The sequence below is a fragment of the Xiphophorus maculatus genome, chromosome 12 (assembly GCF_002775205.1).
Source record: "Xiphophorus maculatus strain JP 163 A chromosome 12, X_maculatus-5.0-male, whole genome shotgun sequence".
NCBI classification, from domain to species: Eukaryota; Metazoa; Chordata; class Actinopteri; order Cyprinodontiformes; family Poeciliidae; genus Xiphophorus; species Xiphophorus maculatus.
The window spans coordinates 28,047,423-28,067,029 of NC_036454.1; the positions used below are offsets into that span (position 1 = coordinate 28,047,423).

General features: G+C 40.3%; 1 protein-coding gene across 6 annotated transcripts in view; it reads left to right on the forward strand.

Moving 5' to 3' along the window:
• fbrsl1 (fibrosin like 1) overlaps nt 1-19,607 on the forward strand; it is a 356,926-nt gene that overhangs the window by 240,787 nt on the left and 96,532 nt on the right. For all 6 annotated transcript variants that reach the window (XM_023343195.1, XM_023343196.1, XM_023343200.1 and 3 more), the window contains one exon: nt 1,865-1,894. In XM_023343195.1, coding sequence (XP_023198963.1) covers nt 1,865-1,894 — 30 coding nt within the window. The remainder of the gene's footprint in view (nt 1-1,864; nt 1,895-19,607) is intronic.

Here is a 19,607-nt window from a genome sequence, read left to right on the forward strand (position 1 = left end):
CATCCCGCTGTGGGGTCCAGTGGGACGGTCCCGCGGTTCCACCAGTCCTGCTTTCACGGCTTCACCACATACCGTTTCAGGGGGAAAGGGGTCACAAGTGAAAGCTGTAAATGAGTAGCTGCATTTTCATTGGCCGTAAAGTTGAGCAAACTGGAATTATAAAAATAAATTCACCGAATAGCAAACAGAAGTGGAAGTTGTGAACGATGGCGTCGATTTTCTGATTTAGAGATGTAGTCTGCCTGTAGTTTTGGCAATGGCAGCGGAAGAGGTGAAGCTTCATTCACTTCGGATTGGTACTTTTCTCTTCGCAGTGGAGGATGGTTGTTTCCGGTAAGCTTCATAGCGCCACGGCCAAACATTAGCGATTGGGTAAAATGTTAAATTTCAAAAGAAACCACGCCCCAGGAAGCAATCGTTCTATATAGCCGGGAGTCCAGAGGGTCTCCCTCTGCTTTGCTTTACAAAGCAAAGCGTAGAACAAGGGTTTGTTTTTTACTGGACTAACCCGCACCCAATTACCTAGCTATAGTGCAAGATAAAAAGCCTAAATGGTAACTCCACTTCATCAGAAGTAAGTAGCCATTCAAAAGCATTGAAAACACAGCTCTTCTATACAATCTTGAAGTAAAAGTTCCTCAAGACATCACATAGCCGTACCTGCTCCCTAGTACAAGGGGTTTGTTTCTCCAACGCCTCAATAAAACGCAGATGTTTCCTCTGATAGCTAGTGCTGTGGCTGAAGTATGAATATATCCCATGTAAGTGTTTACATCCATCACTTTTAAGCTTATTCACATTTGATTTTAATTGCATGTCCTTTTTAATGGAAACACCACAATGGCGAAATTAAGTTTTTGTGTTTTGTTTTTCAAAATAAGCAGAACATCTTAGAAAATACAAGAAAAAGTCTTGTGCATATTTGTAATAGAAACGCAGCTATTAATAAAAATGCAATAAATGGATTCAGTTTTCAACTTTTACCTTTATTATCATTAATTTCACCTTAACTTCCTCAGAGTAATTTACAGCATTTGTGTAAGTCTTTTTGAACGTATTTACTTGCTGAAAAGAGACGTTCCTGTCTGTGAGCATACCTGAAATAAAAAGCCGTGTCCCCCATTATCTGTTTCTCTGCGGCAAGGTCTTGGATTTCCTTTTGTCCTCACAACACCTCTGAGCCTAATCGTCACGAGCTTTAGAGGCGAAATGACTTATAAAAAAAAAAAGAATTTCAGCGTCGAAGACAAACCACTTCACTTCCAGGGTGAACAGAAAGTGATTTGGCCCTCTGCCACGCTAGTCAACGCACATGTCAGAAAACAGCCTTTCTTGCTATTCACTTCGTTTACCCTTGTAAAAGTCTGACATAGAAATTAAAGGCGGGCTCGTCACAACGCAGATTTGAAATACCACACTTAATAGGCGCAGTGAGAATTCAAAGAACCTGTGTCCTTGAGATCCTGTCGTCCAATTTTAAAGCACACTTAAAGGGCTAAATGACAAGCTGCAGCTGAATGCAGAATTACCGAACGGGGCTCTTTATTATAGAACCGTGTGTCGCAGTATTCGTTTTCACATCTTTTGCAAACTTCCAGCATTGAATTTGTAACAAAAACACCAGAATGGCTTTCTGTGTGTCTGTGCGCTCCTTTTGAAACTTCGAGGGAAAGAAAAAAAAAAAGCCCTCTCTCTTTGACTAACACACTCTCCTTTCCGTCTTCATCCTGTGCTGTTTGCTCTGAGAGCTGACAGTGAATAAAAGGTGGCACACAAAAATAACATCTGCAATGATCATGCTACGTGGGGGAGCCGAATGAATAATTCCTAACATTTCCCCGTGTTTGTCTGTTTTCTGTTACAGTGTGACAGCGAAAGTGACATTGACGACAAGGTAAGGCTGCTTTTCCTGTGTTTATTCACACGCCACATGAAGTGACTGGGAGTTGTGAATAACAAAATTAAAGCTCCCGTCTAGAGAGCGAGAGAGAGAGAGAAAGGAGGTAGTCGGAAGGTGTTGTGGGGTGAAAAAAAAGCCGCAAAGAACCACAGCCTTTGTTGATTATTTTTCATCTTGCAGAGATTAAAAAAGCCAGCAGAATGAGTCACAGAATGAAATTTATTTTATGTTTTGTGTAAAACACTGGATTTCTTTGAGTCCTTTTGAAAAATCTTGAATCGTACAGCATCTAGCGTAGCAGCATGTGTGATATTCAGTCAAATTTTGCATCTCTATGAGGCATGCCATTGCAGACACAAACAAATTTTACATCTAAAAATGTGTGAAAATCCCTGGTGTACTGATGGCACAATTATTGGCAGCCCCAATAATTTCTTTTAAAACATGGCTGCTTTAAAACCTCTATTTACCTTGCCACCATGCACAGTTGACAGGATTTAAAGGAGTTTAAATGATATAGAAACTATTTCTCAACATTTTTCTCTACTAAATAAATCCTCTCAAGGTAAAGGTTGATTTTTTTGTTAGCATTTTTCTGTATGAGGTTGTAGCACTGCAATTAATTTAATTTAAGGCTTTTTACACGCATTTATCAGAGGTACTGACAAATGTGTCTGTCAGTGAACATTCAACACCTAACAGAGGTTTCTTATCTGAAGGTTAAGCGTTTATTATTTCAGCTGAACATTCCAGAATTGTGTTTGTAAAAAGAAAAAGTTTTCTCCTACAGGGAAAGTTTTTTTTTTTTTTTTTCTTAAAGTTAACCATTTTGATAATTCCCTACCAGCGCCATATCAGTTTCACCTCTGTGAATGTGTTTGTTGCCGACTTAAAAGCGGTTGGCTGATAGCAACCACCTGTTTACAAGATGACACACCTTTAGGGAATCTCACGGATGCTAATTCCTCCACAGTTTAGCAATTACCCTCTGGTAAATGAATAAGATAGCATGCCTAATCTTCTGTAAGCATAGCTTTCAGTTCTGTGAAAACGTCTGCACCTCTCCTTATAAATAATACATTGATAGCAAGCGCAATTTGCATTAACTGTTGCCTGGCAAGTCAATAGGCTTTTATCTCTTTACTGAAGCGAGAAGGAGCGGAAGACGCTTGCTAGTTGACACGTCAAAAAAAAAAATGCAACTAGCCTGTCAGTTTCCACGCTGCTCCTCGGCAGCAGCGTGGAGGGTAAAACTGGATAGGAAACTCAGAGTGTTTCTGGTACAAGGTTTTGTTTTCTCTTCTGCTCAGTTACTTCTGACACACATCTTAACACTGTGTCAAATTTAGTGCTATTAAAGTTTGATTCTGTAGTTGAAAAACAAGCTGCGTTCAAGCAGTTTCAAAGAAACTCAGGGGTTTTTTTTCCCTATGTGTTTCTGGTAAACAGTCTAAACATTTTTTTCCATATTTAGTGTTTGAATAAATGTCGTTGAAGGTTGCTTCAAGGCCAAGTTTTTAGCCAACTTATGTCTTTATTACTACACTCTCCAGTCTTGCCATATAACTTGGACTTTTTCCACATTTTGTCACATTGCAGTTCCAAACTCCAGCGTATTTTATTGGGATTTTAGGTGACAGACCAAAACAGAAGTGTACAATGGTGAAGCAGAGGTCAACTTTTGCAGTAAAGAACTCAAAAGTTTACCATACATTTGCGTTCAGCCCCATTTACTCTGATACCCCTGAATAAAGTAAAACAAATTGTCTTCTCAAGTGACCTAATTTGTAGATCCAGTCGCTCTGTATGCAATTTAGTCCAAGTATAAACTCTGCTGTTCTGTCAAGGTGTCAGAAGTCTAAAGAACATCAGTGAACAAACAGAACCATGAAAACCAAGGAACACAGCATAACACGACAAGTCAGTGAGACAGCTGTTGAGATGCTTAAAGGAGGTTTGGTTTCAGGAACAACAGCTCAAGCTTTGAACATTTCACAGAACACGCTTCAATCTGTCACCGCAAACTGGAAGCCTAGAAAAATGTCCTTCCTGAAAACAGCCACAGGAAGTCCTGCTTTCAGTTTGCCACAGTCCGTGCTGGGGACACAGAAGGAAGGTGGTCTGGTCAGCTGAAACCGAATTTTGTTTATATTCATCTGTGTGGTAGGAAACTAGCACCGCACCTCAACGTCAACACAATCTGCCGTGTTAAACGTGGTGGAAGCAGTATCATGCGTTTTCCTTGACAGTGACGCTGACGCTGGCCACAGTAGACAATTTAAGAACACCTTTCAGACAACGACCCTCAACATAAACCCAGACCTGCACTAGAATAGTTTAAATCAACAATTATTCATGTGTTGAAATGGCCCAATCAGAGCCAACACTTAAATCTAACTGGGAAACTGTGGCAAGACCTGAATAAATTGAAAAGTGATGGATGAAAACCCAACAAGGTTGAGTAGTTTTATAAAACTATTTCAGTCTTTAAAGTTGCAGCTAAAGGTTGTTTGGCAAAGTGGGAGACTGAATGCAGAAGCAAGCCGCACTTTTCAGATTTTATTTGTAAAAGAAATCTGACGTCCATAAATACTTCTATGTCTACTTTGCAAATTGAATTGCATTAGTTTGATGTGCTACATAAAGCAACTTTATATGGCACTTTACTGTCCTGTACAAATAGCTCAACTTTCATTTTAATAATATGTTTGAATTGTTAGAAAAAAAAGTTGTTGATGGGATTTTTATTTATTTATTCTTATTTTATGCAGTATTGTACATGCTCAGAAAATACAGAACAAACCACATGGAAAATCAACTTTAAATTCAAGATCTTTTTCCCATCCCACTTTGTAAACCTTGTTTCCATCCATCCATTCTTTCATTCATCCATCTAGCAATCTTTTTGCTGTTTTTGTTTTTTTTCTGGTGATCTTGGGTAGGCTTTTCGTCCTAAGAAAATAACCTCCAGGTCTAGAAATTTGTGTCAAATTTTAACGTGAAAAAGATGGAAGAACCTTCGCACCAAACCACTGAATGCAATAAAAATCTAGATAACAAACAAAGCAGCGATGACCTTTTTGTTCCTCCTAATCGCACCTTCCACTAATCAAGGTGATGAGAACTGTGAAACAACCATATCGAATTACTGAGCGGACGAGGACGAGCAAAAGATAATTTGACAAGCCATCACCAATTTCAGTTAAAAAAAAAAAGAAAAAGCTATGAAAGAAATTGGGTTTCATAAGGAGGAAGACAAACACTGTCATTTGTAATTGCCTGCACTGAAGATAGCTTGACAGCGATAATTTTCTGCAACCTTGTGCTGAAGCAGGTGCCAGCTCTTCCCCATCTATCCAGTGAAAAAGAAAAGACTCCTTTCATATCAGATTAGCAGCCACCTGAACACCCACATTGTCAGGATTTCACAGATTAACTTCATTAGAATTTGGCTTCCAGGTGCGGCTCAGGGGTGCAATCAGTTACGCTGTATTTGAACAACAGTCTCGTGTTTGCTACAGCAAAGTCAGTTTGGGTGGCTGCGTGTGGAGAAGCTTCCAAATATCGGCGCAACACTTGACAAAACCCGCAGTGATGTGAATCCAGCACGTATTAGACTTCAGTTCTCTGAAGGTTTCCGCCAGTTCTTCCAACATGACTCAGTATCTGTGAACTTAACTCCAAAACGACGCACATGAACAATATATTCCAAAACTATTCAGTTTGCCCCAAGACCAGAACACGAGAAAAAGATTTAACCTTCCCACTCATTTCTTACTCGACCTATGATTCAAGCTTTTAGTCTGTCATGTTGAAGGACAGGTTGACAGTGACTGAAAAAGGAAATAAGTCCATGACTGAAAGTGTTCTGAAGTGAACATTAATATAACAATGCATTCGTGACAGCGTAGCTTATTCATAGAGGTGCGTACCTCAGTTATTTCCTTAGAGTCGGTTTGATGTAACCCCCGAGTCACGGTTAACATATAAATGTGAATACTTTATAATAAAATGGGTACTATCTTGGACCTTTCACATAATTTTGGTTGGTCTCTTCTACAGCGTCCTTTCTGTAGCTGAGAGCATGTTGTCATGTTTAAAGCAAAACACTAAATTTTTGCTCAATATTGACTTTTTATGCAAACTTTGTCTCCATCTTATTGATTGGAACCACTTTAAAACAGGCAAATTATCAACAAGTCATATCAAAGCAGAGACTTCCTAACATTAGCTCCAAAAGGTGAGTTTTTTTAAGGTTGTAGTTGTATTTACTGAGTCAGATATACATTACATTTTTAATGGTACCGTTATGCAGTTATTTCTATATTACCATTTGTCTTTTATGTATAAAGATTATATGCTATTTTCCAGCAGTTAGCTGTCATGTGAATGTTCAGCAGGATGAGGTAAATGACTGCAAACAGCTACGTGTCCGTTTTGGACATTTTTTTTATTTTACACCAATGTAGTAAAACAGAACCTATCGACAGTGGATATTGTTAAATGTGTTATTTCAACTACAGCTTTAGAAATCTTCTTCACGCCTCTCTGTTCCACATGTAGAGCAAGAATCTGCCAAACATTTCGATCTCTACCCGTTTGAAATCAAAACTATCATTCTCTGTTATTTGAGAGTCGGATAAACGGAGCGGGATTTATCTCCTGTCAGTAATGGCGATTGGATGACATTCTTTCAGAGTCATCCTATCTTCATTATGTCCACTTGTCTGTCTTGACCCGGCTTCTCCGGTGTCTTCTGAGTTATCTCCGCTGTGCCGATATTGCATTTGATGTCCGTCTGTGTATAAAATTGCAGAAGCGTCGCAGAATCGCCACCGCCTTGGCACAGAACACCCGGTTGGCTAATTCCATTTGGTCCCATTTGCTGAGCAGCGTCTCAGCAGAAATTGTCTGTCTCTCAGAGAGTCTTCGAGAACCATCGTCTTATTCTATCTGTGCTTCTTTTATAGCTCTGATCTAGTCGTTTATTGGGGCCTCTCCCTGCCTCGAATCGACATTTTAATTCCTCCTCTTCCTCTGTATCTTTGTCCAGGTTACAGAATGATGCTGCACATCATTTACACCATCAGTTATGGTGAAAAACAGAGATGTTAGGATGCAAAATAACAAAACGCTAAACTTATGCAGAAGATTGACTTTTTATGGAAGTTTTGTCTCTATCTGATTGATTGGAGCCACTTTAAAACATGCTGCCAGGAATATTATCAACAAGTCGTATGAAAACAGAGAGCAAACATGCTAACATTAGCTCTAGCAGAAGCAAGAAAGTGAGTTTGGATATATTGAGTTGGATACATTTTAATAAACTAACCATGGATTTATGCACATTTCAGGTGACATGTTAGAACATACAGACGTTTTTATTTAAGCCTACCAGGAAATGTAACTGAGTAACTGTAACTAGTTACTGCCCAACTCTGCTGCTTGCTAACTTTTAAGGCCAGGGTTTTTCACTTCTCCTCTGTTGCCAACTTCAAACACTTAAGAGTGGACATCAATTTATGTATGACATTAATTTAATTCCTCCTACACACTCATCCATAACCTCTGCTGCTGGGTTGCATCCAGCCAGGCCTCCCAGAGTCATCATATTCTATCATAAACAGACCACCCACCAGGTCACTGACAACCTCAACATTTTTTTTAAATTTTTTTTACCGACGTTGAAAAGGGAAGATGTTAATGTTTCGACACAAGTGATCATCCGTCCTCATCTCTTTAATGAAATTAGATTAAGTGCACCTGGGAAAGAGCTGAGAAAGCAGAATGCCTTGCCACCTTCTTTAATCTAAAACCAATTTGCCAGTAATATTCCTTCTCCACCCCGCCCCCCCAGCATGGGATTCATCTGCCCTGATTCAAAATGGAGGAGGAACGAGATGAGACCAGAGCTGACTGGTTGCATTCAGCTCCCCACAGGCGCTGTGAAATTAGAACTGACATTGGCAACACAGGCCTTAATATGGAGATGTCATTTTTCTGCTCTTGTCTTCTTTTTTCTTCTTCTTCTTTTTCCCCTCTTTCTCTTTCTCTGGCTTTTTGCTCCTCCTCAGTTACATCCTTTCCTGGAAAAGACAAAGTGTCATGGAACCCAACAAGACTTCCCCCGAATTTTGGCAATGTTTAGATGCAAACAATTCGAGTAAAGAAAATAAGAGTGGCTAGTAGATTTTCTGTTAGAAATAACCCATAGTCACCAGGTGGTCATATGACACTTCCTCCGTTTAGTCATTTCACAAGCTGTAATGTCTTTGCTGTGCCTAATTAAAAGTGGAACTGTTCCATATTTTCTCATATTAAAACCAAAAACTTCACCGTATTCCAATAGGATTTTGTGTGTTGGACACAAAGTAGCTTATGATGAAGAAGTGGTGACAATAGAGAATTTTCAACATCTTTTACAAAGAAAAATCTGAGCACGTGGCGTGCGGTTTTATTCAACTACCAGCGAGTCAACACTTTTTGCTGTAATTGCAGCAGCAAGTCTTTTGGTGGATGTCTCAAACTCAGATTGTGTGGAAAAGATAAAAATCAAACAATACTTAGAAATTACAAAAGACAAAAAAAAAAAAAAAAATACAGAGCAAACAAAACAAGTATAACATACTAGGGGGAGACTCTTATTCCAGTATCACAAAATTCAAGGGTAACCCGAAATTAGTCCTGTAGCGTTGATGTGATGTTTATCCATTTTTCCCATTTGTCCTGACATTGCTCTTCTCGTGTCCTCAGTCTATGTGTTAGAATGCCACCATCATTTTTATAGTGAGGGTGGAGTCTACAGGCTGATGTGCTGGGTTAGCCTTTTGAATAAAGGGCTAAAATCTTCCAACTGACCAAAGTACAATCTTGTAAGTCTATGTCCCTTCAATGGTTTGAAGAAAAAAGCGTAAGCTTAATGTTTTAATACTTTCTTTCAACAGTAACTTTTATCTTTTTAGTCTTCCATAAAGGCCAAATTTGTGGCGACTTCCCCTCCTTTAGTTGTGGATCTCTGCATCTTGGCTACTTCTTTGATCAATCCTCTCCTTGCCCAGCCTGTTGGTTATAAAAGCTGACCCTGGTAGGTTTAGAGTCGTACCGTATTCTTTTCTTTTTCAGATGATGGATTGTTCCCTGAAATCCTCAAAGGCTAGGATATTGTTTTATAACCTCATCCTGTGTTAAATTTCCCTGCAACTTTCTCCTGTTGTGTTTCTTGGCCTTCCACGTTTCAAAAGCCATTTACCATTTTCATTCCACTTCTCAATCATAAACCACTTTGTGTTGGTCTATTGTGAAATTCCACTAGTATGCAGTGGAAGTTTGAGTTTTTAACCAAAATGTATACATTTAACAGCGTATTACTTAAATTAAATGAGCATGTGGTGGCAAGGGAGCACATTTGCCTCTGTCGTGAGAAAGGGCACCCATAGTCAAAGCAGCGTGTGATGCGCATATGCATGTGTACGTGTTTGTCGACGAGCTGGGAGGCAAGTGAGTCTGCTGCCACGCTTGGAGGTGGAGACCAATCCCAGTGCATGTTGGGAGGAAAAGGCGTGATGACAGAGAAAGACTCTTTGAGCTCCTGCAGGGCTCGCCGGCAGACGAAGCCAACTGACATCAGCGAAGACAGCTTGTCAGTAGCAATGCATGTCATCCGCTAATGCAGGGACAGTCAGCGTGGCTGCGGCGTCATTGATGTGGCATCCCGTACCCCGGTCCAGATTCCCTCTTAAAGGTTAGCCATGATGCCGGCATTGCAAATAAAAATGGAAGGCTTGCGGAGGCAAAAGCACGCTCCCCGCTCAGAACAAAGGAAGTGTGAAAATACAACACAGCATCAACACTGTAATTTTCTTTCACTTACCGCCATTGCTCCGGGAAGCTGTTTGTGGGGCAGAGAGTGTCATCAGAACTTCCGTTTGTTCTGGAGAGGTCCTGACAAAGAGTTTGCCGCGCTTTCTTCCAAAACGCCAGTAATCTTAACAACTTTTTGAGAACAATCCCGTCTCCACTCAGCCATGTTTAACTGCTTTCGATGATTGCTGTTGAGGGAGTTATTGTCACCTGGATGAACACCAGGTTTTGGTGTGTGTTTTTTTTTTGTACTCTTGCTAGATCCATTTTTAGAGGTTGGTTTTCTTCAAACACTGTATTTCTCCCACCTGAAAGCCCCGCTTCTGTAATACAAGTCTTCAGCAACGGCTGGCTGAGACGCTCGATTGAACAATTTTCTGCTAGAGATCTCTTTAGTTCAATGATACGGCAATAGAGAAATCATGGTACGCCATATCAAACAAGACAAACTGGGCGGTTTTACACCATTTCTGTGCCACGTTCTGTCTAACTGGTTATGTATCTGTGCATCACTGTTTGAAGTGTAGGGAAAAAATGCACAATTACTTTGCATTTTTTGGAATTCGTGTGAAATTTAAATTGAAATCTTTATTTTGAACATGTACAAAAAATTCGGAAACTGAAAATAGGAATAAGGATCAAACTTAGAAAGAAAACTTTCACATTCAAATCGAAAAGAAGGAAGGAACCAATGATAATTAAATCTACCTCCAGTTGACTCATCCAGTGTATACATTGTTTGTTTCATTTTAGATTTTTTTGTGCTATATTTACACATCAGATTTGTTCATGTCTAAATTTCTTCACTTTTAAAAATCTACCCATATACTTAATTTATTAATATACACTTTGCACCATATATTCTACCTACAAACATGTTATTTAGGTTTAAAATGCATATTATCACACATTTAAATGCAATGATAAAAGTCCAACATCCCATCAAATAACAGGAACAAAACTGTCCAGGAGTGAAACACTTAAAAGGGCCAAATTTTTCACTCATTGTTCACTTTATTATGCGTCTCTGTTCAGTTGCTTGTAGTGACTGAGTTGGTTTCAGGTCAGCAATAATAGATGCGGTTAAGATAACTTGGTGTAGTTTAAAACTAGCTTCAGGAAATGGAATTGGATGGAACTGAAGAAACCTTGAACCTGGCATGGTTGTTTGTGCCGGACAGTTGTGAGTATTTCATAAACTGATTATCTACTGGGATTTTCATATCCAAACATCACCAAATGGTTGGAAGAGGTCATAAGGGGAAGGAAAACCTTGTTTGAGGAGTTACAAAGGCAACATTAGCTTAAGTAACCAATTGGCACTTTTTCAGCTACAAGTCACACAGGCTCTCTAGAATTGGACATTTGAAAATTAGAATACATTGCATGGTCCGATGAGACTTGATTTCAGCCGCAATATTCAGAAGGTAAGGTCATATTTTGGTGTAAATAATATGAAAGTGTGATCCATCCTGCTTTGTACGGATGGTTCAGGCCGCTGATGGCGGTGAAACAGTCTGGTCGGACTTTTTCTCGAAGTCAAAACAACAGGAATCCGACGACTTGTTCAGCACGCAGTTGAACAGACTAGCTCCCAGCTTACATGCCTGTCCACTCTGCTAAAAACCTGCATGGTACAACATTCTGTTTTTTTCCAAAAGGGCCTGTGTTTGAATAACAATCCCGGACTTATATACATTTTTCCACATGAGTAATAAAAGCAAAATTGATTCCATACTGAGTGCAGATGTTCTGTGGAAATATAAAAAGCCGCAAATGTTTTTGTGTGTGTAGATGTACGATTTGAGCGTTTCTGATCGTGCATAAACACAATGCCTAAGTGAGTTTTTATTCAATAAACATGGCTGGACTGTAATTACTTACACATTTCTTCTGGATGGAAATTCAAGACAGACTTTTTATGCATTTGGAGTTGGCACACTAAAACCCGATGTCTCTCCCTGCCTTGGCTCGTCCGCCGAAAACTTCTTAATGCTAAAAGACTCGCTTTTCCCTCCACTGCAAATGGCATATGCAATCGGGACAAATATAGAATTCTCCTGGTGGTTTTTGGAACCTGTGCCGCCATGGATCATTTTCCCCCTGAAGAAGTGCTGCTTCCTCTTTGGTCAGAAAAAAAAATGGTTCGGGAAACTCAATAAACGTTTGTGTAAAAGAGATCTGTCAGCAGACTAGCTCATTTGCCAAGTTTAAAAATATCATCATCCATTTTACATTTACCATAAAGGCGCAAACCCTAGTTTTTTTTTTTTTTTTGAATCCCTGTGTTTTGCCTCATGAGGCCAAATATTTATTTCTAACGCCAAGTGAAACAACTTTGCATCTTTAAGGGGAAAGAGTATCTACTGCCCACCGAACGGTGAGGATTGACAATCAAGGAAGTAAGCAATGAGCCTCTCTCCCACCCACTGCGACCATTTTTCTTTTCTAACCACTTGAGGGTCTCCGAGTCAGTCTAAATACTTGGATGCCTGTGGATGTGCTGGCGACTGTCAGGCCTCAAATCCCCACCGATCTTCACGTGGGCTCTGGAGGAAATTTTTCTTGTGGGCAAATGTGTATGGGAAGAGGAAAGCTGAGAACCCCGGAGAGTACACCGAGCTCTGGCCCAAACACATACAGAGTCCAGCTGCCTTCAATTAAGCTAGAAAGCCCAGCCATGGCAGTCCCTGATGTGAAAAGCCAGCCTGCTTTGATCTGCACCAGCTTGTGGCAGGGGGGGAGAGGCACAAGGGCTTCGGGGATTACTGGAGAAAAAAAAATAATTATTGTATACCCCATTAAAATTAACAGGGATTTTTAAGGTTAGAAGCAGAAGGTGGTAAATGTTAATGATGGCTGTCGCTCATGTTCATTTGCCACTTATTTTCGCCTTCCTCCCTCGGTTTCAACTTTAATTAGCTGAGAACACCTGGCCTCTCTAACAAGTGAACTGTGGAACATTCTGGTCGTAATTCCTATGAGCGCCGAAGAACGTCTCTGAATCGACCGAGGCGCGGTGGCGCAGCCACGGATGATATGCTTGTCAGTTTCATCGTGACACACAGCATAGGAATATCGGCTCTTGGATATGTATGAGGTTTGGAGCCTGAAACTGAGATTGGCGTCAAAGTTGTCCCCCTGCCAAGCACCTCAGATGCAGGCAGCATGGGCATCCATTAAATTAATTTGACTTCATTAGTGCAGACCTGCTAGGACTGGGGTGCCCACAGAGATGCCAGTGGGTGGGAAGAATGGTGAGCAGAGGGGGGATAGGAAGGAGGGGTGCTTAGTGGTTGAGTGGCACCAGCCGCTGTGCTTTGAGAAGAGCAAACACATGGCGCAGACAGGAGGAATATGGACCCAGTTCTTGCACCGGGACGGCTGCCAAGCAAAGGCAACATGCGTCACTGGCTGTAGGGGAGCTTCAATCAACACCCAGTCAGAGTATTAACGCCATGTGCCCCACGCCACATCAGTCAGGAGGCGGCGGGTCACTGGACAGCATCAACTCATGCGTGTGGAGATGGTGTCTCATAATAGGGAGGCGATGCGATTAATAAGAGTTACTGCCGTTACTTTTGAATGTGCTTTGAAAAAATTATTTTGTGTTGCATAGTTCCTCTCAATCAAGTTTTCACACTGTCTTTTTAATGATGCTGGGGATTTTTTTTTCAGTACTTTTGTTTTTCGGTTTCAATTCTCATTGATTTGGCGAGGGGCGGGGCTTCAGCGCCGCACACATTAGAGAGGCCGACACATCACATGTGTTGACCAAGCTGCCGTCTTTCTCCAGCTAAAGAAAAAAATTCTGCAATGGCTGCTTCAAGTCCAGGTGGGCCGTTGTAAGTAACCTCATTATCTATCCTCGCTATTCCACCAGACTGAACCGTTGAACCTTTGGTGACTCGGTCAACTAATGATGAGTAGCTCGGAGGCCCCGCCCCTCTGGCATGCCAGCAGACGCCAAAACAGTGATGAGAACTGAAACTGAAAAACAGCGGCACTAAAAAACTCCATCAGCAAAGAATTGTCAGTGTGAAAACTTGGTTTTAAATTTTTGTTTTACTTTCAATACTAAATTTTTCAGTTGCAATTATGTTTCTTCATGCCAGTATTTCTTCTCAGTTTCATTTTAAGCTGCCATCATTTAAACCCCATTGTATAGATGATGATATAAATCTTACCCTGTCTACTTAGATAGTTCCACTTCAAGATTGGCTATTGTACCAGGGAGAATGAGAGTGTGTTGATTTTTCCAAGCACTGCATTGTTCTGGCAACAGGATCCCAGAGGTTGTTCCTGGAATCTACCAAAAACAAATCCACTGGTTTGGAGTCACAGCCCAAAGTGCTTCTCTAGTTCCTTTTACAGAACTTGACATCCTTCAGCCCTCTTCTTTTTTTTTCTTCTTGATTTTGATGTCACTTGGTATCGCTTTGTCTATCACTAATTAAATGTTTTCTGCTTTGACCGACCCCACAATGTCCGGTTGGTTAGTTATCACGTATTTACCGGTCCGGATTGATTTCACACTGGGTCATACGCCTATCTTTCTCACCTACTTTTGGTTCTTAGTGGTGCCTCTCACATATGGGATCAGCATATACAGTTCAGACCAAATGTTTGGACACACTTTCTCATTGAATTCAATGAGAAAGTGTGTCATTTCACCACTGTACATAGCACTGATCTTCCTGTACACTATTCCAGCTAAAGTGTTTTGTGTAGTCATCTTATGTCCTGCCCATTGTTGTAAACCCCAGCCTTTATTGGCCTTGTGCTGAGTGCTTGTTCCTGTGCTGCCATGATTATTGAGTCTTCGTTGTCTTTCAGTCCAGCCCTCTTTAGCCATTGATATGTCAGCTTGATACCCACCTCTTTTTCTTTAATCTGCTGACTGTACAGCACATGGCATCCAGGGTCTTGTGACTCCTTCATGGCTCTTCCTGGTCTATCCAATTACCACCGTCTAAGATTTTTTTTGCAGTCTCATCCTGGATGGTGGATCTTTAGCACAGGCCCCTACCTGATCAATTCATAGCTGAATAAATAAACGAACAAATAAATAAAAGCAGACGTGACGTCTTGTCAGAACTGGAGAGGTAGCCTAAGGGTGCTAAGTGTTCTGCCTGACAACAGCAAACACTTTGATCATAAGGCCCCTGTCTGAAGATCGCTTCCACATCTGCACATGGGGAACGAGCTGTAAACTGCCAAAAAGCATTTTAATGACAGTTGGATTATAAAATGAAAGAGGGCTCCAGATGGCAGGCAGTGCAGCGGCTGTGGTTCAGGACTGGAGGCTGTTTAAACTGCTTTTTTATTGATAAAATATGGGGTGAAAAATTGTGCTAGGCTTATTAGGCGTCCCGCTGTGATGTTGCTCAGCTGGCCAAGCTGTTCGATGTGGCCCTTGTCCAAATGTGCCTCCATAAATTTTTTTCTCAGTTCTTTTAAATCTGGAAGACCTCTGCTTGTTAAATTCATCCCGGTTCACTCAACCTCCCCACCCCCCTCGTTTTTTCTTTTTTTTTAAAGAGTCAGTCCTTTGAACGACCGACTTGTTTTCCCTGTTTTTTAAGCCGGTAGGATGAAAGCAATACCAGCAGCACAGCATGGATGAAGTGAAGTGGAGTCCCATCTAAAATACTTATTAATACCAGCAGACATCAAATTTCAGACTTCACGTGCCAAGACAAGCCTAGATAGACCTTCATTGTGTTTCAGAGCTACACGTAGAAAAGATTTAGCATCGATGTTGTCCTGAGCTGGCACGTACTGGAACTGGTTTGACTATCAGATAAGCCTCCTTTCTGTGTGTATTCTTGCACGCCGACATGGCCCGTCTCTGTTTGACACGTGCAAATTATCCAAACCGAAAAGCAGAGCCAGCTTCGCGAAAGTGTTTTTCATTTCACCACTAAGATTCAGTCTATGTGCGAAAAGGTCTTCAAACAATTTAATTCCTCCAATTATTTTAATAGCCGTGCTGTAAAACAGATTAAATCCACCTGACTTCACCAACTTGACACACTGTGCTGTCATCAGAACGTGGGGATGCTGAGCAATAACCTTCACTTCGCGGCTGCAGCAGCGGTCTTAAGGAGGGATGGGCTCTGTCCTGAGTTAAAATCACAGCAGCGTGGCAGGACTTTGATAAGAAAAACAGAGAATTCTCCAACATTGCGTTGTTACACACACATGCTGCCTGGTAAAAGCAAATAATCAGGAGGACGAATGATTTATTTGGAGTACGTTTTTTTCTTTTTCTTTTGCAGTCGTATTTCATAATCATAATTTTAATCCTGGGCTCAAACGAAATTTGCCTACACTTTTATTAAAAACTATTAAAACTGCATAGCGTGGAAACGTGGTTTTATCCCAGTTGGCAGGGGTCATTCACAGGTCTCAAGTAAAACCAAGGGTTTTTAAGAGTTATTGTTTTTGAAACTGCTACAGTTTTCCCTCATATTATTTCCATGGTTAAGTGTTTTTAATGAGATGCGGGAGAAAGTGCTGAGTTTTTCTCTGGAGTACAGTGTAACTCGGTGTTTCATGTTTTTGCATTAGTTTTTTGTGAAAATCAAAATAATAACCAATACTCAACATGGTGTTCACTTTTAACTGTAGCAGCAGTAGCTTTTACTTTCTTTTTATAAAACAAACATTAAAAACAAATAATACATACTTATTCTACATGTTTGAATCCCATGCCTAATGCCTGTGAAATGTCTATGTATCAATATTATACATTTTGTTTCATTTTAGCTCATTTTTTATCGATGTCAGATTCAGAACCACTGTGTTGCCAAACAAATTTCACACACAAGTCATTTGTATTGGTGTGAGTGCATATATTTAATGTTTTAGTGTTGGGTGTAGTCTAAATAATGTTAGCCTTTGTGTCTTTGTTCAGTGAAAAGCCAAAGCTTTGTATGATCAATTAAAAAGCAGATTGATTTCATATTTGACAAATTCCTCATGTCTTTCCATCCAGATTATCACCTGGATCTTGTCAATCTCATTTATTGTTTGTTATTGAATCAATGTGTCAATTTGGTTGTTTGTTTGGCTTATGTCACTTAAAAACTTTCATCTTCCGTCCATAAACGTTTGCCTGAATGGTGCTCCTCTTTGTTCACACCTTTATAGACAATAAGACATGAATACTTCCAGTACTGAGCTGAGAATGGACAAGGCTTGGATTTGTTTTAATTTCAGAGTGTTCAGCTCTGGGACAGATTATGACACCTGATCCTCTCCCTTTACTCTTCTCCCTTTTTGTTTTTTCCACCAATTGTTTCCTGTTTTTTGAGTTTATGAAAAGAGCGATGGCCATGTTGCTTTCAGCACATTCTGACGCTCAAAGCTCCTGGCTCCTTCCTATTCCCCTTTGCTTTCCAGCCCAGTACCCGTCTCACATCTCTACCTCCATTCTTTCTCTACCTTAACATGAATCCCCTAGGATAGAACTGGGAAAGTATCTCTGAGCATTCGGATGCGTTTGAAGTGCAGGACAGATGGGGGGAGGAGGCTTAAGGGACTGTGAAAAAATGAAGTGAGATAAGGAACAGGAGAACTGTTTTGAATCCTCACCCTTATAAGTTATTTATTAGGTGCCCTTTGTTGTGGAGGAAGGCTTCACATAGCTGTTAATATAACATCTAATGACTTGTGGTGGGAGGAAAACATTAGCAGGGAAGTTGCTCAGTTGTCCAAAATAAGGAGGAGCAACACTGACGACTCATTTTTCCTAGGATGCAACTCTGGTCGGAAAAGAAGTGTGCAAAGAAAATGTCCCAAAGCCCTCCTTCAGTGAATGACATCACATAAAACACAGAAAAAGACATTCTGTATTATAACATGATTTTAGAATAAGTGGGAACTGGCTTCCTACTAAGAACCAACCTCTGTGGTCACCTGACCAATATCTGACAAAATATTCTGGATGAATCAGCCAATGAATTGGTGAAGATCTGTGACGTACGTGTCGCCCATGATTTGATTAGTATGTGGAAGGTTTAGAAGGCAATCCATAAGAGAGCTGAAGTTGGTTTTTATAGTGCTGTCAATATCTTTTTTTTTTCTAAAGTTCTATAAGCAATGTTCTGTTCACAGTTTAGTAGTACCTCTGATAGGTCAAATAATTATTGGCTGAATTAATCAGAAAATACGTTGAGCATTCGTCTTGTTATACCTCCTTCAATCAAATGGCATGCATAGATGACTGAATCTTGATAAATGCAAAATAGCTTCTGTATGTAGCATGAGATTAACCAATTGTATTATAAGAACATTTTGAGGAGTACTTCTGTAAATTTCTTAGTAACAAAGCACACATGTGTTAAAAATAGCATCACTAGTTGTATTTCCATTGTAAATGAGGGCAACTCTTGGTCCATAATGTCAAAAAAATACAATTTCATAAATGCAGTGTTTCCATTAAATAAGAAATTAAATTAAAATCGCACACAAGTAAGCTTGTTCATGTGATAAGTCATTAAAAATCATGGCAGCGACAGATGTAAACAGTTACATGAGGTATATTCATAAACCAGCCATGGTGCATCGTCTATCAGCCGTCAGAGGAGAATTTGGCATTAAAGTTGTGACTGTAATGCCATTGTATTTTTTGTCATCAATCATATGCCACGGTATTACTATAAGCAACATATAGTTTATTGAAACACAAGATAGATGCATAGGACCATCTCCAGTGCATGGTATATTAAAACACGACTGAGATTGAGTCAGCACTTCAAGAGAAACTCTCCTACTAAATGAACTGTAGCTGGCAGCTGTTTAAAGCCTGCTTTAAGTCATATATCTTCTCTAGTCATGTCCTTATCTTACATTACATACATTAAAGGTCTGTAGTAACATTTTTCCCAGAAGGCTGAGCTCACATTTCATCTTGATCTTTGAAAGCATTGAATGTCCAATACGGCAAAAATGTGAACAACCATAGAAACTGTGGTCAGCAAAAAGTGCAAAAACTACTATCTATTACGACCTGACTGTGCTTATTGCATTGCTGTCTTGTACATGTGTAAAAGTATACCACTGATGCATGTGTGAGGTTTTTTTTTTTTTTTTCTTTTTTCAAGAGACGTATGCTGCCATGAAGGCAGCATTTCACATGTCCATAGTTACAAACCCAGAGCTTGTTCTTCAGTTTTATGAATACAGAGTGTGTGTGGTCAGAGAGAGCTTTTCCAATAGCAGTCTCATAATGGCACCTATAAAACAGAGAAAGTGAATCGAAATGTAGCTGGGAATACATGTAGTGCTGTTACAATAGATGGCATTGTCTGAATAATATTGAGTGCTGCAGTAGTGACAGTAAAAATCATTTCATGTATACTTTTGTTTGTCCACTTAAGGTGCAAAATCAATCCACAAATTAAACTGCTGGCACATTTCCAGAGGTTACAACAGTCAGGAACACGAGTTACCCGTTTTCCCGCTTCTCTCCAGGATCATATTGTTCTTTGGCGTCAATCTGCATGTCATCATTTCATGACAGGCCTCCACACAACTAAATTCCTCCCCTCCTCCCCTCCTACAGGCCAACTTGGGCTGTTTCTGATCACAGGAGACTAACGGCCTCTGAACTGATCACTGAGGCTAATAAAGACCAACTAACAGCTCATCCGCTTCATTTGTAGTAATTGCTCTCCCTGGACCTCTGCTGTGGCCCCTCTCTCTCAACATCTGTCATGAGCATATTCCTTGACTCAGCTCAAGCACCCTGCCCTGGGCCTCAAAGCCGAGCTCACCAACAGGAACAATTGTTCTCTTGTGTTCTTTAACTGTATCATGGCAAAGCAAGTGAAATTTACCT